A 26,275-nucleotide genomic window follows, 5' to 3' on the forward strand; every position below is an offset into this window, starting at 1 on the left:
GGGGAAATCCCAAAACATTCCCCCACTAAAACCCTCTCGAGTTTGACGTAACTCCGTTTATTTACGTAAATTTAACTCGAGAGTCATTTCTACTTTTGAAGCAGTCTTGCAGAAATATGACAGACGCAGGTAGGTGAATTTGTCGGTATTTGTGTTGTCACTTTTAATGTGCTGTATATCAATATGTGCGTGGTGTAACGTAAATAGAATTTGGGGCGTATGCGGCCATTACTGAATGCATATTTCACTGATTTTCCCTCACATATTTCTCATTCACTATTGAAACTGTTGTATGTAAGAGTTTCTATATCATATTGACACGTAAATAACAAAGTTGATTTACTCTACTAAGTGATTCTGATTAACTGTTAACAGTTTTACTCTACCTCAATTTGTAAGTTAGAGTCTTGTACTTGTACAAAAGGTTCAACATACATTGGTTTGCTGTAAAATATTCACACTGGTGGTTAGTTGTCACAAGGCATGTACTCTGGGAATTATCCCATACTATTAATATTCCCCTTGCTGTTTTTATTGTATGTTACGAAACTGTCAACAATGCAGAAATATTACGATGTCATTTGGGACAAGAGGAAACGCATAACTCAATGTCACTAATAATATCACTGTTTTATACCAACAGAGGTGTCATACAACAGAGGGATCAGTAGTGGTTCTTCCTACTTAACAAGTACACCCAATCGCTCACTACGACACACTGACGATTCCTTTGAGATTATCACTGATTACAGTATGATACACAACTCCCTTAGTCCTGCTACCTCTCTTCGATCGAGCTTCCTCGTTCCACTACAGAATGTCATAGTACAGAATAAAGAGTTGAAGAAGCTTTTGGAGAAGTGTACCAAGAAGGTGGAAGCTGTTTCTAAGGATCGTGAGATGATGTCACAACAATTGTGTGCAGAGAAGAATAGGTGTGCCACTCTAGAAGAGGAGACACTGAGATTGCAAGTGGAGATCACATCTTTACATCAGGTTATAAGGCCTTAGTAACATAAATAAGTGTGAATATACTAATCATATTGTCATTTGGTAGCCTAGTAAAGTATGCTATCTCTTTTTCCATAATCTGTGCTTACTACTGGAAGTTAGTTAATGTGAAGCGATGAAATGTTGGGGCATCAACTGTTTTAGTTGTTAGATTGGACGAACCCTTTTTTACAGCCAAGCTGATTTGATCTTATTTTGTATGCACAACCAATGACACTTTAATTCCACTGGTAGTATTGTAGGAATTAGACATCTTGGATAGTGTCTTGATTATCAAGATGTCAAGTCATTTTTTGCTCTAAGGAATACACTGTATACTGCTACCTTAACCAAGTATCTGGATTATGTAGGTGTCCTCACTTTGAGTGTCCTTAAGGTTTCACTGTAGTGAATTCCACTATCAATAGGGACCACTTACTCATTGTTGTACTTACAGAGACTTGATGAGGCTCAAAAGGAGAAGAATGAAGTTGAAGAGAAATTGACTGAGGCTCAAAAGGAGAAGGATGAAGTTGAAGAGAAATTGACTGAGTCAACCAAACTGGTGGCACCAGTTAACCAGATTGAGGAGAGCAGTCAGGAGCGTATCAAAATCAATGCTATGCGTCAGTCAAAGATGGAATCACTAAGAAAAGTGAGTACTTTACCTTCTGACTACTGCACCAGGGAGATGCTACACACACGCATGCACCCACACACGTGCGTGCGCCGCACACACACACACTGCGCATGTACACACAATGCGTGACAATAAACCAACTCACATAGCCCATGGCATTAAATTTATCTACAGCAAGTTGTTATATCTTTTGTATGCTTTCCACAGAGTTTATCAATAGCAACGAAAGAATTAGAAGAGTGTAAAAAGCACCTCAAGAGTAAGGATGATGCCCTCATGACTGCACACAAAGGTAATGAAAGTATGAGGTCACGACTGATGAAGCTAGAAGGAGCACTGAGTCAAGAGAAAGAGCATAAATCTGGCAGTGACAGCAGATGTAATTCAATGCAACTGTAAGCATACAAGCGTTTGTATGTACACACACACACACACACACACACACACACACACACACACACACACACACACACACACACACACACACACACACACACACACACACACACACACACACATAGTACATAATACATTTGTACATAAATGCACTTTCTGTGTATACATATGTACAGTGTTGGGCAAGTTACTTTTACAAAGTAACTAGTTACATATTACGTATTACTTGCAACTGAAATATTTAGTTACAGTTACGTATTACCCATAAAATAAAGTAACTATAATAATATTGCATATTATATTACTTTGTGTCCACAGCCTTAATCTGTCACGTGTGAAACTACCACCTTATCACGTGACATGATTGCATTGTTGGACAATGTGCAAATTTGGGTTGTAAGTAAGAAGCTTGTGAATAAGCTTCATTCAGTAGGCTTTGTTACTTTGTTGTGGCTAGGCGTTACTCAGAGAATAACTAATGAGTTTAGTAACTTTGTTACTTGTAGTAATAATATTATGTAATGTTAGACTCGTTACAGTAACTATATTACTTAGGTAACGCGTTACATCTGTAAGTAAAGTAACTTGAGTTATATTACCTGTTTTTATAGCGTATTTCGTTATATTACTTAGTTACCACAAAAGTAATAATATTACGTAACGTGTTACATAAGTAACACATTACTCCCAATACTGCATATGTAATACTAGACATGTACTTGTGTACATGTAATTACTACTCTTGTACAGATCAGTTGCACAGCTCAATGTCAGGTTAACAGAGGAGGCCACTACTTACACAAAGGAGATAGAACACCTTCATGGTAAACATGTTGATGAGTTGACTACAGTTAGAGCTGAGAGCAATCAAAAACTGGAAAATCTTCAAAAACGAATGTAAGCATGGTATATTAAAGCAAAGAAACACACAGAACAGATTTTTTGAGAAATAACTGTTATTTGTAAAACGTTTCGTGATCAGATCATTGATAATGTGGTTGTTTGTAAAAGGCATGTGTTTACATCAAGTAGTGTATGGCAATTATGGAGAACCCACATAATTGGTAGACAGTCCCTGAAGAAATTTGATCTTGTCAGCATTGTTTAGATTCTTTGTGTGTGCGTACGTGCGTGTGTGCGTGCGCATGCATGTAGTGTGAGTGTGCATGTAATTGCTGTCTGTTTACTCAGATAGTCTATTAGCCACTGACTTTTATTTTCAGCAATGTTCTTGCTGAAGAAGTGCATACAAAGGAACAGGAGAAACAGGAAATATGTAGTGGACTCATAGATGCCCACAAGAAAGAGTAAGTATTATGTACACAACCATACAAACATTCTATGATATAATACAGGACTGATGACTTCAATAAAGCTAACAAAAGGCTGAGCAGTGAAGTAGCAGAGTTGAAGGTGAAGTTACAAGAGAAGGAGACAGTATTATCCCAGATGGAGCAGGAGAGAAAATCCCTTGCTGACACCATCGAACTTTTGCAACACCAAGTTCACAGCTATGATAGTGATTACATAGCTGAGCGCCAATCCCGAGAACAGCTTATAGTAGATAACCAAAAACTGAAGCAACAGTTGAAGGAGAGAGGAGAACAATTTAGCAAATTCAAGGATGATTTCACTACCAACAAGTTTGCTCAGGACAAACTAGCAACAGATAACAATCAACTACAACAACAGATTGATCAGTTGGCCAATGAGTGTGAGCAGCTAAGGAGGTCACAACAACAAAAAGATGATAGACTCGCTCAACTCAGCAATCAGATTGCTACTGAGTTACAAATCAAAGAACATATGTTAGCTGAGAATCAAACTTTTAAAGATAGGCTAGAGTTAAAGGAATCTGAGATTTATCGGCTCAACACTAATCTTGAAACCGAAAGGGAACAGCACAGAATGGAAGCTGATAGGTTCAGGGAACGCATCCACACACTAGAACAAACTGTGGAAGCCAAACAGAACGAGTTGTTTCAAGTATGTTTATGTGCAGTGTTGATTTTGTTAGCTTATATTTCTTTATACTAGCTGGGTAGTCATCACACTAATGCAACATTTGTTGGGTAAGTAAACTATTTTTAGAATTAGACTTGATATGGATATTTAATATCATTTGTAACTGAAATACATGGTCTTTGTGTATCTACTGTGCATTGTGTGTATATGGTGTCAGTGGGAAGGTTCCTGGGGAAGCAAAAGCCAACTGTCCATGTTTCACACAGCAGGCGAAGGTTAAGGTGGGACTTTAGGTGCCCATTTTACCTGTGAACATTGGTACAATCTCCTGCAGGTTACTAGTCCTGCCCCAGGAGTATTTGCCTGCACTGACTTTTATCACTCGAGTAGTGCATGGGTGTCCCAGTGCTGGTTCACTGGGCAGGCATGACCGTACTTGAGGCTTTGCTTTATGTGTGTAGTGTGTGCATGCACACGCGCATGTGGTGTCATAACAAACATAGTTATGTTCTAACACATAAATATGGACTCCTACAAAGTGTACCCAATGTGTGTGCTCATTGCTACTAGTGTTGTACACATGTTGTGACAACACATGATATTTTTACTCATAGACAAACTCCCAATGCTAATCTCTACACTCCTCCACCAAGACAACCACTCCCTGATCAATATAAAGAACAGGTATTGTTATTTGCTTTTACTGTGCAGAAGTCATGAATGGTTGTAAGACACAGATATAATTATAAGTTATTGCAAAAGTTATCCAAGGAAGGGAAGTTACAGCTTGATCACAGAGGGCGAAAATGAAATTTATATGAGTCAATGTTAGTCATCAATTTCTTGTAGTATCTTTTCCTTAATAGTAAATCACTAGGGATAAATTAATCTTTGGGGATATCAGTAAGATCATTAACAAATTTATATATCATTATTAGTTTGGCTCTCTCTTCTGTGATGTGTAATTTTTCTCACCTTACCATACAAGTTTGCCTGTGAGCAAGTGCCAGGCACCTCAAAGTTTTTTATTTTTTTTATTATTATGGTGAATCAGCAAAGTTTTGCTAAATATAGGCTCCACATTCTGTCTTGAAAATTTACTGTATACCCAGAACTTTTGTTTTAAAGCCGATTTACAAAATTCCAGAAACAGTCAGCGGCGATAGCTACACAAAAAAAAATGGAATTTTCAACTAGAGTAGAGACCATAGCAAATCAGTAAAAAGTACTGAAGCAAGCTGGAGTAGTGCATGATATTAAATCACAGTAAAACAATACTAAGTGTTATATATTGGAATTTTCAACTAGAGTAGGGACCATAGTACATTGATAAAAAGGGTTGAAACAAGCTGGAGTGGTGCATGATATTAAATCACAGTAAAACAATAAGAAGTGTTATATCCCTACTGTGCTCAAGATACCATAGTGGAAGGGATATAACACTTCTTATTGTTTTACTGTGATTTACGTAATGTCATGCACTACTCCAGCTTGTTTCAGTACTTTTTATCAATGTACTGTGGTCCCTACTTTAGTTGATATTTTCTGTACTTGTTTATTAACTTTTTTTTGTAAATTATTATGACTGGTGAACCCACACATACTGCATCAAAAAAAGAAATGGCGCCATGCACCCTAGCTATCAATGCATCGTGTGAAAAGTGAAGTATCCATTACGCTTCATTGTCAGCTATGTTCAACCCATAACACACCATTATGAACCAAGAAACTGTTCAAAAAGCCCCTCTGCTGTCAAAGTAACCACTTTAAAAAAAGTATAATATGGATGATTTGGTTACGAAGGGAAGCCATCTCGTGCTACCACCAAATCGACACCTTTCACTGTCAGCAAAGATGAATGGGACACAAAGGAGAGCACTGGTAAGTCCTAAGGCTATGGGCTTGACTGTTCAATGTTGCTTCAGCCTGACATGTGCCTTTTGGCATACTGCAGTATGTACAATGCATTCTTCATAGCCGTGCTTGTGTGAAGGCATCAGTTGCTCAGTCAAGTCAGTCACTCAGTCAGTAGAAAATTCCATTTAATAATTTTTTTACGAAAAATTATATAGCAACTTATTGAAACCATTTCAGGTCAATCTGAATTCTTGTTTGGGCTTAGTTTTACCTAACCAATACTGCTTCATTGTCATCAGGGGAAGGTGAGGCTAGTTTTTGGGTGATGTTTTTTCATGGGCCACACCCAAACCTTTGTGGTCCCTACTATACAGTATTATCATTTTGTATGATACGTGTAACCTATGATGATAATACATGAAGCTGTCATCACTTGCAAAATTCACAAAAATTTTGTCTGTCAAAAATTTCGTAAGCCACCGTATAACCTAAATATTTCAAGGGGAAATTTTTGCTGACTTTGCATCTTTTGGGTGTTATCAGCAAAAATTTTACCCTCGAAATATTTTGACCTCCATAATATAGTCTAATACATTTTGGGAGTGTTTGCAAATCCGCTCAACCTCAAAATATTTGTCCCTCGAAATGTTTAGGCTATATGGTACATGGTAGCATGCAGAAGACAGCACAAAGTTTTGCTTTGTCAATTTGCTGGAAACTGATATTAGTTAAGCTGACAAAAAGATAAAAATTTTGAAGCAATTATTATGAATTCTACCAAATTTGAACTATATGTACAGTATCGAGTACTTACAAACTGTAACTTTATGTGTCTAGAATGTTTTTTCCTGTTGATAGCCTGCTGCTCTGCCTGCTGCTCTGCCTGCTGCTCTGCCTGCTGCTCTGCCTGCTGCTCTGCCTGTTGTTGACCGCAGTGAGCCATTGTACTCTCCCAGCTCTCAACGAGATTATGTTTGCCCAATTTGTGCAAGAAATGATTTTACTACATATAAGCAGTTGGAGGAACATGCTGCTATCTGTTGTACATAGTTTTATTATTGAAACACCTTTTGTATGTGTTGTGTATCAGTGTATTATGAGTGTATTATGCAGTGCTTTCTGAACTTTTTGTGTATTACAAATTTTATACTAGATTTTTATATAATTATGTAGAATTGAAATTCAGCACGTCAGATGCTAGTCTCGTTCCCCTCCGTTTTTTGCCTAACGCAGTGGGTGTGGTCTGGGCACATCGCGGGTACGAACTATTTTTACTACGGCGCAGGCGCTTATAATTGTAATAGCGCCCGATTGAGCTTCGCAAAGTCAACTTCGGGGGTCAATACTTCAGTTTAACAAGGTATGTGGTGTACAATGTATAGGATTAGTAGATGTTATAGTTAGCTGGAGTTTGTGGGTCACCAAATCTTATGTTAATGTGGCGCTTAAATTTACGCTGGCACCCTGCTCAGGTACGAGGGTACGCTCAGACGATTTTCTGACCACTTAAACATTTACTATTGCCAGTTAGGATAAATGGATTGTCCTTGCCACCTCCACTAGTATAGATGGCAGGCAAACAATGTGTAGTAGACAAACAATGGGTCGCGATTATCGAGCAATGCTCGGAGCAATGATTCAGCAATCCTGAAGCCTGAGCCCCATCTCCGGAGAAGCATCAACGTAATGATAGGAAATAGGCCTTCGTTTCATCTGGCTCTGTATCATCATCTTTGTATTTGACTGTCAATATTTACAATGTATTAGATGTATGCATTTGGGCGGTACGATCATAGATTACACACCCACACACACACACAGTGGACTAAACCTGGGCCCAGGCCCGGGTGTCAGCAATCAAGTCACGCCCACGGAATTAGCAATAGAGTAGTAGAAAATACGATTTCACCGAATAATCGAGTGAGACCTTGACAACAGCACACATTTTTGGCTGCAAAACAGCTATATTACCTTTCGTTATTGTGAAATCACTTCAAAATGCCAGGTTATTGGTATAAGTGCCTCTAAAAATAATTATCGCTTCGATAATTTAGCTACTTTAATAGTTTCACTTGTGAATACTACTTCAACTTATTGCACTGGGCCCTGGTGTCGGTACAAGTCTAGTTACGCCACTGCACACACACACACACACACACACAATCACACAATCTATGATACAATGCATATGCCAAAATTATCATTTTTTTAAAAAAAAGTGAGTATCTATACGGGGGGGTTAGCAACTCGGAAAAATCCTGTACAAGGTTTCAAAGCTTTGCGAGTTGGCAAGATTTTAAGCAGAGCATTTATAATCTTAGATATCCGAAATAGTAGCATCACGTGATACGTAGTATATGGAAATACGCGAAATCCTTTCTCAAGTTCTCTGCAAACTGGTGGGATTGCTGTACATAGTATATGTAATGCTGCAAATACTGCAGTATACAGGAAATCTTTACAACAATCTTTAGAGATTTCAAAGAGGGCTGTAAGAGATTTCAAGGGAGTTACAAACCCCTCGTATCTATGCTTGATATCAAAAGGTTCGAAACTGGCTTACATGATCAATTAGGAAGTGCTGCTATTTTGAACTTATTTAATTGTATACTGAGGTAGGCCTACCTTCATAGGCGTAAGCAAAACCTTTTAAATAAAACGTCTTAGCTTAAAGTTACAGTGGTGGATGGATGTGCCATTAGGGTCAGTTCGTCTATTCTTTTAAAATCAGCAGGTTTTGAAACACGTATTAGGCCAGGCAAACTTGATTAATTGTTTCTCATCCCCGCCTACATCCCATTTTATTCCATCACCTCTGATTTCACTATTGCTGTTATCAATCACATGCACACGTATTTTGATGCTAAGAAGACTGGCTATCATTTTACAGCACAGAAAATGTCACTTATGCCTCAGAAACAGTGGTAAAACATAAGCACTAGTTCTTAAAAGGCTTTAGCAAATTAACCTTTATAGTTTGATTTAGAATATTCAGTTTCTTTATAATAATGAAAACTGACCTCCCGCCTGCATGGAAGTCCGAATTTTTGTGGATGAGAAATGAGTAGTCAAATTTTCCTGGCCTTACACTGTACTTTTGCATTGTATTGTATCAATACTTTGTTGCACAAATATCCTATTAAATCGAAAATTCCAGTGTTGTTAGTTGTTTGTGTATTTTTGTAATTTTGAAAGCAGACGCCGGTAAAACCCTGTCTTTGACAAATTAGATGATAATAGACTGGTTTTTATGGATATTCATTGTTGCAGATCGTGAAAATGATAGTACGTGTTATGTACAGGACAATCTCAAATACAATAGCTGTTTCTTTGCTTGTCCACTTTTGGTTTTAGATGATCACAGTGATTTGAAGCTAACACACTGACTGCTCTATTAGGCTATCTGGATTGTTTCAGTGGAAGGGCTGTATTTTGATAATTTAGTCGAACTCTACTTGCTCCCTCTTGCATGCTACAAGTACATTGAACTCATGTTATCTCCCCGGTTTTACCCAGCTATACCCCAGTGTCACAGCCATGCTAATGTTCAACTGCGCAAACCCAGACATGGGGCCAAGTACATGAGTACTTATACTTAAGTACACTTAAGTGCAAGTTTGAAAATATTTGTACTTTTCTTAAATACTTTCCTAATTATCCCAATGTACTTGTACTTACACTGAAGTATTTTGCTAAGTACTTGTATGTACTTGAGTACTTAAAGTACTTAAGTGCTTGTAAATACTGCAAACATTGTAGTTTGTACACAGTGGGTGTCAATGAGAATAAATTTTATGAAGGTGTAATTTTGACTTCTGAAATTCTTTAGTATATTTTACAACCTTACTATGTATCATGTAGCCACAAGCAGCTGTTTAATTGGAATACTGGTATACCAATAACAATGCTGAAGATGCTCATCTATTACCTGCATTATCTGTCCCAGTTATGCAGTCATTCAGCATTACAGAAAAACAGTTAAAGCGTGAGTGTTATAGACTGATGGATTTAAAAATTGAACAGGTTTAATGATTCTATGCAGTGTAATAGTTCTATGAATATAAAAACCATGTTTGTACCTCATCCAGAAGTTATTATGCATACTGCATAAATTTGGCTATAGGAACATGTACTGTACTTGTACTTTACTTAAGTACTCTTGTGATTTCAGTTGGAGTATACTTGTACTTTGCAAACTCGAAAGTACAGTACTTGTACTTTACTTGTGTACTTTTAAAAGTATTTGGCCCATGTTTGCAATCACTGTACTTTCTCTTAGCCTACTCATGCTGCCAGTAGATGGAGGGAATAGTGGAGTTACACATGTGTGTGTGTGTGTGTGTGTGTGTGTGTGTGTGTGTGTGTGTGTGTGTGTGTGTGTGTGTGTGTGTGTGTGTGTGTGTTAGGGCTGAGCGATACTACCGTTTTAGCGATATATCGCGATATTTTGAAAGTATCGATATCACAATATTTTGTTATTAACTATCGTGATACCATACCTGTACATTACTGTCATTTTGTTATGCGGTATTTGGCTAAGAATCCTTGTAAGTCATAACCTGGTTACCCCCTGCAGAGAGGTGTGAACACCATAACATAACTTCAAAGCAGGTGTTACAATAACTGTCACTGTAAACAAGGTTGACAGTGGCTAGTTTGATGAAGACTTCCTGCAGGAATACTGAGGAATACACTATGTAGCACCAGCAATGATTGACATATTGTAAGTATCGTGAACTATTCAATATCATGAATAGTGGCTTTAGTATCGATCGTGATACTAAAATGGCAGTATCGCTCAGCCCTAGTGTGTGTGTGTGCATGTGTGTGTTTGTGTGCGTGTGTGTGTGTGTGTGAGTGAGTGAGTGAGAGAGAAAGAGGGGCAGCATAGCCAAGTGGCTAGAGTAATTGAAAGGTTCCCAGTTCGATGCTCAGTTACGCCAAATTGGTGTTGTTGTTTTTCCTGGGCAAGAACTTTCACTTACACTGCTCCACCCTACCCAGCTGTTTAAATGGTGGCCTGGTGTCAACTGGGGAAGCAGTCCACCCAACTGTAACATCAATGAGTACCTGGTATTATATGGGAAAACAAATTCCTAACTGGCCATGTCTGACGCACCAAGCGAAGGTCCATTTGGGTGCCCACACCTTCACCTGTGGGATATGGTATAGCCTCCTTGTGTTACTAGTCCTGTCCCAGGAGGATTTGCCCTAGCATCTGGGTAATGCACAAGTGTCCTAGTGCTAGTTTACTGGGTAGCTTTTCTGGTTTGCTTTTGTGCGCACACACACACTTGTGTGTGTGTAGGTGGGTGTAAGTGTGTGTGTGTGTATGCACGTGCACGCATGCACATGTACAGTTGCCACTCCAAGTGAATGCTGTGTTTCCCATCCTGCACCCAGGCATATTTACATGTGGGCAGGTGGTCCACTTTAATCTCATTTCATTATAAGATTGGCAACTTATCAAGCCATCATTAATTTTATTTGACACAACCATAGCAAGCTGCATAAATGCATTAAGCTTGTGCCTTCATCCTTGACTGAGTTGACAACTAGCTGTTTTCATAATAATTAGACTTGTGTATTTGTGTTATCCACCTCCTGTATCCAAATACTGTCAGCACTAAATGAACCGTTATCTATATTCTCCCATTTTCTTGCATACTATATAGGCTCAGTAAAAACCATTATGAGTTCATTTTATGGTATTCCTACATTTTAAAAGAAGCTCTGGACAAGTCTTAGTGTAACTAGTTCAAGAAATTTATTTATTACATATATGGCATTGTATATCCACAGCATGTTATTCATTTCTGAATGGGAAGGGCCTAAGACTTCTAACAAGCAGCTGGTAGCCTGCTCATTACTCATCTTAGGCTGATCAATCACAGTATCCGTAGATATGTATAAACTGACAGAATCAGTTTTGAATTAATTAAAGAATTCTTTAATCGGCTACAAGATGCTTCATTTTGGCCCCTGAGCTTCTACATCATCTCTCTCATGTAAAAAAAAGGTTGTTACTAACTCATCAGTGCTAAAAGTATAGTGATGGCCACTACAAAACCTGAGTCACTATACTCAAAAATTCAATAGTGAGTATTGTGACGTGTATAAGTAAGTCATGTATTTATACAGTACATGCAGAGCATCTATCTATCAACAAGTGATTTATCACCTGATCATGAGCCAGTATTGTGGCAAAAAGAACCAGTGATCTTTTACTAGTTATTTTCTAATGTGTAAGAGCTGGTATATTTATATGTTTGCATAGAGTAATTATTATTATTATGTCCTACTTTATAATTAATGTACAGATGAGTGAAGCAGGATCAGATGAAAACTTGGCACTATCACATTCAGGTTGATATATAGTGTAGTTAGCTAATTTTTTTTACGTTTCTCTAGTTTGTATGTATGTATATGTGACAAGGCATTCAAGAGGAAAAAACATTTTTATGTAACACCTGTAATGCCATTAATGGCTTACCATCTAAAAACATTACAATTGAAGTTTGAGTATTACAATGTAGATCAGCTTTCGATTTAGACCACGTGCAATCTCATGCGTGGTCTTGCAAAAAGTTGCTACGGCTTTGGATTTTACAAGGAAAAGTATTGAGTAGTAACTGTCCTTATGCAGAATACAGTGTAACTCACTGCAGCACAAGTACTTCATCATAGGGCTAAAACGATCATGGATTTTTACTATTCAAGTACTCTCTAGGGTTAGTGACCAAGACATGTTTTATAGCAGACTATAGCAGTTTACATCTTTTCAAGCAGCAACAATGGTACACACACTGTACTAGTATCCATGCAAATGTTCTTGACAAATGAAGATTATGATTCACAAACAAATTTAATCTGCACAGCCTTCACAGTGTCATTTCTTGTTGACCAGGCATCACATGAACTAGGTCATGTGATCTTAATGAGTAGTCTCAGGTACCAATTTTACTATCCAAGTAGCAAAATCCTCAACAAGTAGTTTCAGTCCTACTTTATCAGAATGATACTCTTCCAGTATAAGTCCTTTGCATTTTTTAGCATTAAAGGCACATACATTTTTTGCCCTAAAAATGATGTCTTGTTGTGTACACATGATTATATAGAGGATCACGTCGTATACCTCTGACAGAGGAGCGCTATCTGTTTTCATATATGCAAGTGGTTATGCTATCAAGCAATCAATTTAAATCTTAGCTTATTGTTTCTGCTTTTTAAATGTCCAAAGCCAAACTTTTTTCAGCTTGCAATGATCTTGAGCCTCTTCTGTACATCTATAACCTACCTAGAGGAGAGCATTAGGCAGAAAAAAATACTGTATGTATGTAGGATCCTTGTTTTTACAATACCCTGCCATAATGCCACAGTTTACCAATGCAAGCTCATTACCACCCTGATACTGATACTAGTATCAGCATCAGTGCATCACTAGAACACTTAATTAAAGTACATGCTCACATGAGATAAAGCTAAACCCAAACTGTAAGGAAACTTATTGGTACTCTAAGTGCCATAAACGTGATGTGCACATACGTACAGGTGCATACCACTTAAATGGGATAAATACTTGCAAGCAAAATGGGTGCTAGTCTCGTGCCCAGACCGCTTTTTTTCTTTTTTTTTGCCGCCCCCACACAAAAAGAAAAAAAGCAGTCTGGGCACAAGACTAAATGGGTGCCACGCCATTTAATTAACAATTTTTTTTAATTCCTCACACTCGCGAGACGACTGAGCGGTACCACAGATACTACAGTAAATGCATTATATCGGTACATCATTGGATGATTAAGTACTCAAACTGATTGTTTTCTATACATATAACTTTTATGTACATCTGTATATTCACATAATGTGTGTGACTCTAAAAACTTGTCAGTTGTCATCACTCATCATTGTTTAACATTAACAGTTAGAGAATTTACTAGTGGATCTCCATACAATTCATCTCCACTCGATACCAACGTATCATCAGGCCCAGCTTCAATTAGACTAAGTGATGTTAGCATGTCACTTAGTCCCGACAATAGCTTACAGTCAAGCATTCTTGCTCCACTGGAAAGTGCCATAGCACAGATTGATGAGTTAAAGAAGCTTTTGGAGGAATGTACCAAGAAGGTGAAAGATCGTGTGCTGAAGTTGCAACCATTGCAGGCAGAGAGGAACAACTGTGCCACCTTAAAAGAGGAGACTTTAAGACCGCAAGTAAGTATAGTTGATGTTCACAGTGATATTTAAAAAACTCCACTCACATAAGTCTTAACAGTAGTTATACATCATACACTTACGCACACACACATACATACACACACACACACACACACACACACACACACACACACACACACACACACACACACAGAACACTACACAGAGACAACAGGTACTGTCATAGTTTTGAAAATCAATTATACTGATTCAGAAGTTGGCATGCTTTACAGGACCTTGATGGATCAACAAAAGAATTAAAAGAATGTAAAGAGCATGTCAAGACTGTAGGTGATGCTGTCGTTGCTGCATGCAAAAGCAGTGAAGGTATGATAAGACGTTTGATGACATTAGCACAAGAGAGGAAACAAAACTATGGCAGTAACAGTGAGCTAAATTCCATTCAAAGGTATGTACACTATAATTACTACACATCTTTCACTACATACATAGAAAGCTTGTACCTTGACATTTTTGTACTCCAAATTGGCAAGTTAGATGCAAATATATGATGTGAATACCTGTCTAATCTGGTCACTGTATAATACAGCTGTTTAGACTGGCCATTGTAAAATTCCATAAGCTGATTTGTTCATGAATTGACAAATAGTATACTCTAACTTGATAACAATAATATATTTGATGTTGCCTGATTCTGCTATTTACCTGCAAAAAAAAGGAAAGGTAAACTTCAAAGCCAGTGCGTGCTAGCCTTTGGGGTTGCAGATAGAAATGCAAAAACAGCCAAGGTATTATTTACAGTCATCAGAAACAAAATTTGAAAACGATGTACAGTAGCATCAAAAGGTGGAGACCGAGAAATAATAGCTACTGTACATACATGCAGTGAAGCACATGTAATGACATTATTGTCAATTGACATACCGTATTTCCTTGTATAAAAGCCACATTCGATTAAACACCTGTCTCCGTTATATGCCGGGGGTTTCCAGGATATTTGGAAAATAAATGCCTGGTCTCTAATAGAGGCCCGGTTATTACTTGAGTCTACTGTTAATGGCTTTCATTGCTTTTTCTTGTTGCTGCTGCTTCTTCATACTTGAGTGTAGAGCCTTGTGAGGGTTGAAGGTATTATGAGTAATCACATGAATAGTCCAGGAAAGTCCACGTGCATGCAGATATGACTATTTTCCAATTATTTTAAGCCTCGACTACACTTGTTTATATAGTCAACACACTCTATCACTGTTATCCTGTTCTACCACCACCACCTGAATTTAAATGCCGGGTGTCAGTCGGACCAATCCAAATAAACACCCAGTCTGAAATAAAGGCCCTATTCATTTAGAGGCTGAATCAAAAATTCTGGAAAGGAAATAAAAGCCCAGGCTTTTATACAAGGAAATACAGTAGCCATTTGATATCACACCTTATCCAAACTAGATAGCCTTGGTACACTCGTTTTTCCACAACTTGGCTGTTTTATATTAGAATTCCATACAGACATTTTACCATATTGTGCAAGGTTGAAGCTAACAAAAGCCTGTGTAGTGAAGCAGCAGAATTAGAGGTAAAGCTAAAAGAGAAAGAGATGAAACTTGTCCAGATGGAGCAAGAGAGAAAGTCACTCACTGACAAAATTGAGCATTTACAACTCCAAGTTGAAAGCTATGATACTGATTTTACAAATGAACGTCAAGCCAGAGAACAACTTGTATTGGATAATCAGAAACTGAAACAACATTTGAAGGAGAGAGAGCAGTTTAGTAGATATAATGATGATGTAGTCACCCAGAAGTTTGTTCGAGGCAACCTGACAAGTGATGCTAAACAACAACAATTGTAAGTAAAATTGTTGAGTACTGTACATGATAGCCAGGGGCAGTTCTAGAAAGTGTGCTGAATGGTTTCTATATCCAAAGTAGAAGAATTGGTGCTTTACCCATGGCAAAGTCATAGTCACAGGAAATCTTTCTGACATGGTGGTAAATCCAGACGTGAGGCATGATAAATACAACCCTACACATGTACGTAGCTTTAGTTTAGCTAGCCAGCTCAGTATGAGTAAACAACAATATTTTTTTTAGGCTGCAGCACATGTTGCTGTCAGACCTTCAGTGCTGGTCACTGTAAAGTGCTAATAATAATATTAGTAATTTCACAGTTGAATCTTACCATTTCAGGCCAATGCAAAAAAAGTTGAAGCCAGTTTTGAAATTATTAAAGTGATACATACATAATTATTGCACTTGATATACGTGAAAGTGTTGGAGAAATAATTTTGGGTGATAGTGTGACAAAATAAAGTAATTTATGAGGTTGGATCACTAAAGTTTAGATTAAATAAACTCCTGGCCGGCTGTTCTACCAGGTTGTTTTTTGATGTTATACAGCTAACCTGGTTTCCAGAAACTGGTAAACTCTGTGCCTGCTTGTTAACACAATAATAGTAAGCAGCTCATATCATCATAATACAGTTCTTAATAATATTTATGAATTGTCAGTTATTATAAAATAAGGTTTGTGCCATTATGGGATAGTTATATCATGACTATGAGGGCGACCATCAACTGCACATTTGCTCATTTTGATTATTTTAAAATAGTTGTGATATGTTCATGCAGTTATGAGGCAATTGTCTTTACCATACCTCTATCTTAAACACTACATTCTACTTTCAAGTCCTAGGGTAGGTCCGATAGACTTCATGGGTATTACCATTACACCAAAAGTGTAAAGTGATATCCCTCACATAAATGTGGTGCATGATAAACTTACGTATGTGTATGGTGTACAGGGTAGGTGAGTGTATGACACTGTGTATATTGGTTAATATCCATCAGCTACTATACACAAGCACGCTATATGCTATATACTACAGTACGAATGCATATGTGTACTATTCACAATTGATTATGAACATACAGTACTACAATGACAACTCAATACATCAACTGTATAGCCACACAATACACTCAATGTGTGTCACATATTCACTAGGCTACCACAGGCTATACTACACTGTAGGCTTTTGTGTAACTCCGTGCACCTGACTTCTCGTTTTACAATCTGTCGATGCTTTTATCTATTTGGCTCTACTATTTTAAGATGACAACTGACCCCATTGCTTGATTTTCTACTTCACATATGTTGCACATATCAGCACTTGTATGAAGCCACCAATCTTATCTGAAGCAGTCCCTATATCATTGCAATAAATTATGTGTACAGTGGAATAAACTCCCTGAATTAAGGACATAATAGAAAGTCTCTTTAATAAGGACAAAATTTTGGTCCCAACAGGTCTGGTTAATACATTTTAGGGATCTGCAATACATATCGATATGGCAATATATCGATACAGCAAATAAGTATCACTGTACTTAGTAAATATCAATATATCGAAGTTTTCTAGTAGAACAGTCAGTGATTGCTCCATTACTGTAACAGTGATGTAAATATTCAAATAGAAAGCCTCTCTGTTTACCTGTACTATAAAATGCAACGTTACGAGAAACCATACAAATATGCATGTATAAGTGCTGCTGTTATGGCTAAAATATTCTTACTAAAAACAGTAGCTGTTACACTGTAAGTGTAAAGAACTGCACCACTAAGTAGTAAACAACCTGCTGTATACACTAGCCATCTTGACAACTCATCAAAATGTGAAGTAATCCAGACAAGCCTTTATGGGAGCATACATTAAAATGTTTGTGGTGGCTAACTGTCTGTGTGGTGTAATAGAGGCAGGTATCCAGGTAGAAATGGGCTTTTTAACAGCAACTCTGTTTTCCATACATCAGCTATTTGTCAATTCAGTATAATACTGTAGTTTATCAGTATTTACTGAATAAGAAATTTGTATACACAGTGAATATAGAATCAGTCTCGGTTCTTTAAGATGCAGATAAATTAGATATTGTTACAACTATTAGCTAATATGCCAGTTATAACTAGCCATGACCACTTCATTATAGTATCGTGATATAGTATCGTATCAAACAGTTTATTGATGGTGATACGTGATACACAAAATGCACTGTATCGCAGAACACTAATACATTTTCCCAGGAAAACCTCTATATTACAGCAAAACGTGGCCTGGTTTCCAAAATGTCCAGAGGGTTCCACTGTATAAGGTGGCTATAGCTACTGTAACTGAGATACAATATTAGGAGATTTCATGTATCACAAATTTCAGTACGTTTCTATTATTTCAGTGAACAAGTCCACGCGAAGGAACAGGAACAACAAGAATGTCATTATGGGCTTCAAGATACCTACAAGAAAGAGTAAGTCTTCAAATTATCATAACTGGCAAGGACTTTTAGCTGTTTTTGTATAATTGGTTATTTTAGCAAATATTGTGAAACATTGGTTAGGGGTCATCCATAATTTTCAGCATTTTCACAAGAGTACAGAGAGTACTCTTTTCCATAACCCCCTCCCCCCCACCTAAAAGCGTACTATTAAAAATGTTGATATCGATCGTGAATTGTTGTATGTATGTATGTGTGTATGTCACATATGAAATTGTTTTTAGGAGTTATTGTTGCTGTTTTTACACTGTAGGAAATGCAGACAGATCAATCACGCAAGAAGTTATTTACATGTGTGAATTTGTGTGACAGTCATATACTTATTTCTTTTTAGGTCTTCCCTTTCCCATTTTGTAATTTTGCTCAGTCTGGTGTTTCTGAAGCTGGTATTTGGTAGGATAAATTTCACCATAAACAAGACATTTTATCTCAACTTTGGACTTCTTTGACTGTGAAGTAGATTCTGATTCCTCTCGTGACCTAGTTCCACTGTGTATCAGGCATGTGTGGCGCTCCTTGTCAGCTTCACTGGTAAAAACATAACGGAAATGTGCACATCACAGAAATGGCTATCTATTGGCTGTCTTCAATATAATGCATCAAATTATCATCAGTACTACAGCTTGAAACACCTGTACTAACTTGCTGAGTTACAACACTTTGTACATTATCATGAGCTTCAGCACCACTACTGACGTCGTTTTCTACTGCTACAGTTTCTTCATTCACTGTGCTTGTCTGCAAAGAAAACAAGTTATAGGTAGCTGTCGTTCAATACATTGTGCAAGTCACCTATTTGTAAACACTACTTCTATAAATTAAACCGGCTATCTGGCAAGCTACAATCCTGCATGTATGAAATAGTGCTAAACCTATCAATCTAGCCATTTAGTACTGTACAGCTACGTGCTTTTAGTACAGTGAAAACAGTTTTTTACTGAAAGCGATCCTGGCTATTACCTAACATGGCCTAGTCATGGCTACCTGCATACCTAATGTACAGCTAGCTACGTGGTTTTATAGCCTGTTTATATATTGTACCTTGAAAAATGAATCAATACGCCTTGTCCTGCTCCACTTCAAGTGTTGCGCAGCTTTTTTCAGTGCTGCCACATAGTGCTCTTTGCTGTAAACAACTCGCTCCTTCCACTCTATTTGCGCGCTTCACAGCATCTGCCCTCTTCATTTTCGTATCGTTCGTCACAACAAAGGCGTTCACGAAATGCTGGTAATGATTAGTTGGTGACTTGTGTACACTATCTGGATGCCTAGCGAGTTCAAGAAGAAACTGCCTTGCCTCGAGCTGCAACTCACATTTCGCCATCTTGATACTGAAATTGTATGCGCATGCTAAATTATTTAGAATTATTTTTATATAGCGCTACTAATATCAACATTATTAAAAAGCGTACGCATTGGATTTACCCCCTCCCCCCCAGCGTACGCTCTGTACGCTTGCGAAAATGCTGAAAATTATGGATGACCCCTTAATGAAGTAACAGAGTTAAAGGTGAAATTACAGGAGAAAGATACAGCATTAGCTCAAATGATGAACGAGAAAAAGTCATGGAGTGAAGACATGGAAGTGTTGCGATGCCAAATTCACGATTATGGTACTGATTTTGAGGCTGAACGCCAATCCCGAGAACAGCTTGTAGTGGTTAGTGAAACCCTGAGGCAACAGTTGAAGGAAAGAGAAGAACAGTTTAGTAAATTTAGTGATGAATTCACTACCAACAAATTTGCTCAAGAAAGATTGGCAACAGATAACAATCAACTACAACAGCAGATTGATCGTCTGTATAATCAGTGTGAACAACTGAGGAGATCACAAGAGCAAAAAGATGAGAGACTTACTCAGCTCAGTAATCAGATTTCTGCTGAAGTTCAACTCAAGGAAAGCATACTAGCTGAAAATCAAAATCTAAGAGACGAGCTTCAGATGAAGGAATCTAAATTTTACGTATCGAACACTGCATTCAGTATTGAAAGACAACAATTCACAACAGGAACTGATAGGTTCAGCCACTCACTAGAAGAAGCTGTGGACGTGAAACAACTACAAGTATGTACTATAATTTATGCATCAGTTGTATTTGATTTTATCTTATGTAGCTGAGTGGCCAATTTACAAGTTTACCACCAGCTAGGTAAGCCTGTTAAATAGGCTGTGTGTACTGTAAGTGTATGTCATCTTTACTGTAGGTGTATGTCATCTTTACTGTAGGTGTATGTCATCTTTACAGTGTTACTGTATTTAATTGGTGTACGTGTTACATTGTACATGTTAGTTTAAGACCAATTTCTATTTTTGGTGGATGATAACTTTTGCCATTTCCTTGTTTTCTGTATAATACATTCTGATGAAATAGAGATAGGTTACCCAACAATTAGTTCTGAAGCTTAGTACAGTTATCACACTGCTGCTGTTTCAGGACATCCATATACAGTATCTACGTATGTGTGTAGTTGTTGTTTGGTCAGAGATCATAACCTTTATCTGTTCCATCTTCATAGGTACAGTACTAGTAGATTCATGTGTTTGTACAGTACGCGCAGCTCTTAATCAACATCATGTGTGTGTGTACATGTGTAGACAGAACAGTGGTGGTCAGAGAGCTGGTGCAGCACATCATGGGCATGACAGTCAGGCACAGTATCAGCAACACCTACAATATAAAGTATGTACACAAGTCAGACACAAGTTTTTACATAGTCAAAAAAATTGATGTTCACAGAAGCTGATTTACTATAACATTCAGTTATAAGCGTCTCAGTAACCAACGCTTTATTTTTTACTCATTTTTGTTACAATAAAGGGATTTTCCCCTTCAAAGGTATAAAATGTATCTGTATCTTTCTGCTAATTTTTCTATATATTACACCCTTATATATAAAATGGTGTTTTTATCCACCCTATAACAATAATTTTGCTAGCTACCCCAATATTAGAATTTATTGTAGAGCTAAGATTCCAATGTATTCCCAAACGAGAATATTTGTAGTTCAAACATAAAAACTGGTTCTGCAATCTTTTGCTAATCACTGTAGGCTTGATCTGCACTAAGACATAATCTGACTTTATATATTTTCTGCGACGAATAGGGTCTGGCTATACCAACAGTAGCTACGTACGATGTACCATTGCAAGTTATACGCACAGTATTTATATTAAATCATGGTGGCATCCTTGACCCCATGTGCAAGACAATCACTTGCTTAGTTCACAACATCTTAATCATAGTTACAAACTTTAAATTAAAGGTGTGGATTTAGTGATTATGTAATTTCAAGGACTACAGTGTTAACATGTTAACACCCAAATGTCAGCTAACAGAAATGCAAGCTGACTGTTTTATTTGCTCTGTAAACAGTTGTTTGTTTATTTTCAGGTATACCTCCCCCATGTTAGTTCAGAGAATTGACTCTCAGCCCTCCGATGTATATTGGTTCAAGACATTCATAATTAAAAATTTAATCTGTATTAAGCTCAGTCTTTCATTTCCAGTATGTCAGTTAGCCATCACATCAGTGTGGTTGGTACATAAGTACACCTGAAGTCTTGAACCTCAAGCATAGTGGTGACTGCATATTCGTTTATGTATAATATGACTTTTATGACTACTGTAAGTTTTATTCATTTGCTTTGATATGTTAAGTTGTTTGCAAATGTCAAAATCTTCCTTTGTTATTATAGCCAATGGATGCTACTCCAAACCATCACAACTATCAAGGAGGACAAGATAGGTAAGCACAGTATTACTGTATGTACTGAGAACCATGGTATGGTAGACATGCAGAGAGTATTGTAGTGCTTGCATTTGCTCTTTAAACCATGACGTAGTTTCCTTAATGGGTTTAGTTTGGTTTCTTGCATACCTATACATATGCACGCACACGCACACACACGCACACACACAAAGCAAAGCCTATGGCAGCCATGCGAAACACAGCTATTGCTGCCCAGCGAACCAGAACTGGGATACCAGTGTGCACCACTTAGCACTTAAGCCTTGTGTAGGCAAATCCTCCTGGCGCACAACTAGTAACCCACAGGAGACTGTCCAGGTCTCATGGAGTGAGATAGTGGAATATCACTATATGAGACAAGGACAGCTGTTCCCAGTAAACACCAAGTACCCATTGATGTTATAGCTGGTGGGCTGCTTCCCAATATACAGCTTGGTAGACTGGAGCACTGTTAGTAAAGTTTCTTGCTCAAGGCATTACCAAATTGGCATAACTGGGCATTTAACTTGGAACCTTTTTCAATGACCAGGCCAATGCTCTATATAGCCACTTGGTTATGCTGCCTAGCTACTCAGACACATACACACATGCACGCACACGCACGCACGCACACACACACACACACACACACACACACACACACACACACACACACACACACACACACACACACACATACATACATACATACACATGCATGCATGTACGCGTGCACACTCACACAAACATACACTAACTCGCTCATTCACGTGCACATAGTGTCACATGCATGCACACGCACAACACACACACAAAGCAAAACCTTCAGCTTCCAAGTTAGCTACCCAGTGAACCAACACTGGGACACCTGTGCGCTACTTAGGTGCTAGGAGTCAACACAGGAAAATCCTCCTGGAGCAGGACTAGTAACCCCACAGGAGGCTGTACCATCTCCCCACAGGTGAAGGTGTGGGCAACTGAAGTCCCACCTGGACCTTCATCCGTTGTGTGAGACATGGACAGTTGCCATTTAATACCAGGTACCCATTGATGTTACAGCTGGGTGGGCTGTTGACACCCGGCCACCAGGTCCCCCACTTAAACAGCTGGATAGACTGGAGAAGTGTAAGTAAAGTTTCTTGCTCAAGGAAACAACAACACCAATTTGGTGTGACTGAGCATCAAACCGGAAACCTTTCAATTACCAGGCTGATATCAATGCTCTAGCCACTTGGCTATGCTGCCTCACAACACACACACACACGCACACACACACACACACACACACGCACACGCACACACCCTGCTATATCCTTTTACAGGAATGCTGGTGGATATCACCATATACCTGGACCAGCACAAGACCCAAGATCACCACCACCAAATCAAATGTGCAACCCATGGTCTCCTCCAGCTAGCCAAATTAATCAGCCAAATTTTGGTGCTCCACAACATCAGGTGAATTTTTATTTGTGTGTTTACCTTCGATAGGTCTGTACTTGAAATTAAACCAAATTAACCCATTACGTTATGAAAATAACTTACAGTCCTTCTGCAGGGTTTTGAAGTCATGCTGTACAATCATGTTTCCATGAGAGAGATGTTCTGACAATGTGATGAACTGTTTCTTTTAGAAGCTGTTGATACTTTCCTACATGGAGATATCTGATGAAGTAAATACTTCATTCTAGTATGCGCATAGACTCAAATAGTTGTGTCCCAAAAAGTGACCAAGGAAATATTAGACAAAATATCATTTTTTACTGTTTTACAGATTCATCTGTAAACCAAACAAATAAGAGTAATATACACTGTTAGAGAATTTTTCGCTAAAGCTACAGGTTTGATTTCTTCACTTACTTTTGGCCTGAGGCATGCTTTTCACCACCTGCAGCAGCTACAGTGTGCACAATGCATGCATCATTTGTCCTCCTTTGTGTCCTCTCCACTACTGTATAGCTAGGTGTTGATTGCAGTAATGTGTCATGTAGTTTCAGTGCTTTATTTCCATAGCATGACTGGATTCATTGCAGAAGTACTTCATGTACTGGTGTAACAGGTGGAACATAGCTGAGACTGAAGCAGAATGGCCACTTTTCTTTCAGTGTGATTGATAGTCAGGGCGTACACTCAGCTGTAATTTCCTTAATGTTTTAATACTGTAAAACAGGTAGGGCCACCCAGAAAATTTAAAGGCCCAAGGCAAGGAGTTAAAATCAGGCCCCATATATAATTAAGGCTTATCTAGTGATTGATCATGCCAGAGTCTGGACCATGGTCTATCTAGGGGGCATCATGCCCCCCCTCCCCTCCAGGAAAGTTTTGAAAAAAATAATGCACTGAAATTGAAGGGTATTTAAGAGTCTCAATTCAAGAAATTCATGAATTCTAATGTCAGTAATTACTACAGCTATATAGTTGTGTTTGTAGAATATTGCTTTAAACAAACTACTGATTTTTCTACAGGCCAACACATGTACAAATTGTGCAGTTTTAGCTATAATAGCTCTCCTAATATGTATGTATGCCTGTATATTTGTTTTTGAAAAAGATGTTCTATTAGGTTACATGTCATAGCTACACATATTAACTATACATGCATACAATTGTACATATAGTATAACTGCATGAACAAAATGGTAGGGTTATTTTGCTTCCTTGTTTTAGCTGCCTTCCTATTAGTTAGTTTCCAGTTTTCTATTCTTTACTTCTTTGCATTTCTTTTTGCAGAACTGGAGGGGTAACTAGTACATTTAAAAGTTGACACAAAGAAAATAAAAGTTTACTACACTATTTATATCACTTGCTATGTTACATAGGGCTACACTCAAACAACTGACATTTTAGCTGTATAGCTATCTACCAGAAAGTAGAGCACATTACATGGCATACAGCTACAAAGGGTTACTTACTTACAAAAGGAACACACACATATATAATTATAGTATCACACTGCAGGCTTCAGTAAAGAAGGCTTTAGTTATCATGTTGCTGGCAGGTTGTTTGACTTTCAGTTGAAAAGTTATGTAATCACAATGCTATATAGTTAAACATCAAATTATAATTGCATTGATTAGGCACAAAACTGTGGCCATAATTATTATGAGTCATGGCTCATGCATATATGGACGCCTGCTGACACCAACACCAAGTGCTTCTTTTGAACATTGAGGATGTGGGCAGATGCCAAAGTGTGTACAGAAACATAACAAAAAAGACTCAGCAGAAACATAATAAATTGACTTCTGAAACTGCATAGCTAATTAAAAGAATCCCCCTGAGGCCTCTAGCAGGCTTTAATTTTTACGACATATCTGGTGCCGTTCTTGAAAAATTGGAAGGTTTACATTTGAGTAGGAATCGTAGAATTAAAATGCAATGAAACAAGGGAGGTCATCTACACCTGCAGTTATATGTAGTGGACATTTAATTCCTATACTTCAGTCATGACTGTACTATTGACAAAGCTGTAAGTAGGAATTACCTCGTGTCATTGCTTTTTCTTTCTGTAACCCCTATAACTCTAATGTAAAATTTCCTATTTTCCTTATAGTTGTAGTGTATGTTACGTTATGTGTTTGTGGGTTGCATTTTTCCAGTCACCATTTGGAGGACGAGAGCAGCCATACAGACAGAGATCTGGTCCACTGGAAGCTAGTGGTGGTGGTGGTACTAACAGTGATCCTTGTCCAATGTGTCTGAAGAGATTTGCTAACTACGAGCAATTAGTGATACATGCAGCTACTTGCAACTATGATCCCTCTGCTCACTAACCAGCTGCTACAGAATAGATTTTTTTTGGGCAACCTATTTTATATTGATGTCCTTTTATGTTTTTTGTGTGTGTGTTTTTTATGATGTGCCATTTGTACTGTTTTGTAAACTATTATTTAAACTTACGCTAACTTTTATTAATTCTTTGTTTCTGTCACATACCACATTGCCTTACCACATGCATTGGTAATTAAGATTTAGAAATATGAAATAATTCTGTGTTGAAGTTTGAGATGCTCTAATACATCAGTCAGCCACTCTAATATATCACTCAGTTATTCTGCTATAGCAAATTATTTACTAGAAAGTATTTTTTATTATATATAAACTCTCCTACAAGTATCACTTTGATTTTGGAAAGTACTTGGTTGTCATCTGTTACAAGTTTGCAATCCTTTGAAACAAAGACCACTGCTCTTTTGGA

General features: G+C 37.8%; 2 protein-coding genes and 1 long non-coding RNA gene across 7 annotated transcripts; 2 read left to right on the forward strand and 1 right to left on the reverse strand.

The window, feature by feature from the left end:
• Window positions 1-21: 21 nt before the first annotated feature.
• LOC136263966 (putative leucine-rich repeat-containing protein DDB_G0290503) lies at window positions 22-7,041 on the forward strand. Of its 2 annotated transcripts, none has more exons than XM_066058634.1 (10): window positions 22-129; window positions 644-996; window positions 1,448-1,645; window positions 1,838-2,025; window positions 2,777-2,923; window positions 3,250-3,333; window positions 3,382-4,012; window positions 4,064-4,098; window positions 4,606-4,675; window positions 6,707-7,041. In XM_066058634.1, exons 1-10 carry the CDS (start codon window positions 117-119, stop codon window positions 6,896-6,898), a joined length of 1,911 nt encoding a protein of 636 aa, XP_065914706.1. In that variant the 5' UTR covers window positions 22-116; the 3' UTR covers window positions 6,899-7,041. The 2 variants fall into 2 exon arrangements, with proteins under 2 accessions (XP_065914706.1, XP_065914707.1); XM_066058635.1 differs by having other exon boundaries at window positions 4,606-4,674; window positions 6,730-7,041.
• Window positions 7,042-7,132: 91 nt separating this feature from the next.
• Window positions 7,133-26,083, forward strand: LOC136263729 (golgin subfamily A member 6-like protein 7). Of its 4 annotated transcripts, XM_066058362.1 has the most exons (14): window positions 7,189-7,208; window positions 9,710-9,833; window positions 12,169-12,214; window positions 13,770-14,062; window positions 14,299-14,474; window positions 15,530-15,868; window positions 18,250-18,321; window positions 18,388-18,407; window positions 19,836-20,413; window positions 20,464-20,498; window positions 20,945-21,029; window positions 22,046-22,095; window positions 23,400-23,535; window positions 25,677-26,083. In XM_066058362.1, exons 3-14 carry the CDS (start codon window positions 12,169-12,171, stop codon window positions 25,848-25,850), a joined length of 2,004 nt encoding a protein of 667 aa, XP_065914434.1. In that variant the 5' UTR covers window positions 7,189-7,208; window positions 9,710-9,833; the 3' UTR covers window positions 25,851-26,083. The 4 variants fall into 4 exon arrangements, with proteins under 4 accessions (XP_065914433.1, XP_065914435.1, XP_065914436.1 ...); XM_066058361.1 differs by lacking the exon at window positions 9,710-9,833 and having other exon boundaries at window positions 7,133-7,208; XM_066058363.1 differs by lacking the exon at window positions 9,710-9,833 and having other exon boundaries at window positions 7,133-7,208; window positions 15,551-15,868.
• On the reverse strand, window positions 18,563-19,820 carry LOC136263731 (uncharacterized). The gene is made up of 2 exons (XR_010704766.1): window positions 19,390-19,820; window positions 18,563-19,086 (listed from the first exon to the last, which is right to left on the reverse strand). It is a non-coding gene; the product is annotated as an uncharacterized lncRNA (long non-coding RNA).
• Window positions 26,084-26,275: the final 192 nt, after the last annotated feature.

Source organism: Dysidea avara, chromosome 8 (assembly GCF_963678975.1).
Source record: "Dysidea avara chromosome 8, odDysAvar1.4, whole genome shotgun sequence".
NCBI classification, from domain to species: domain Eukaryota; kingdom Metazoa; phylum Porifera; class Demospongiae; order Dictyoceratida; family Dysideidae; genus Dysidea; species Dysidea avara.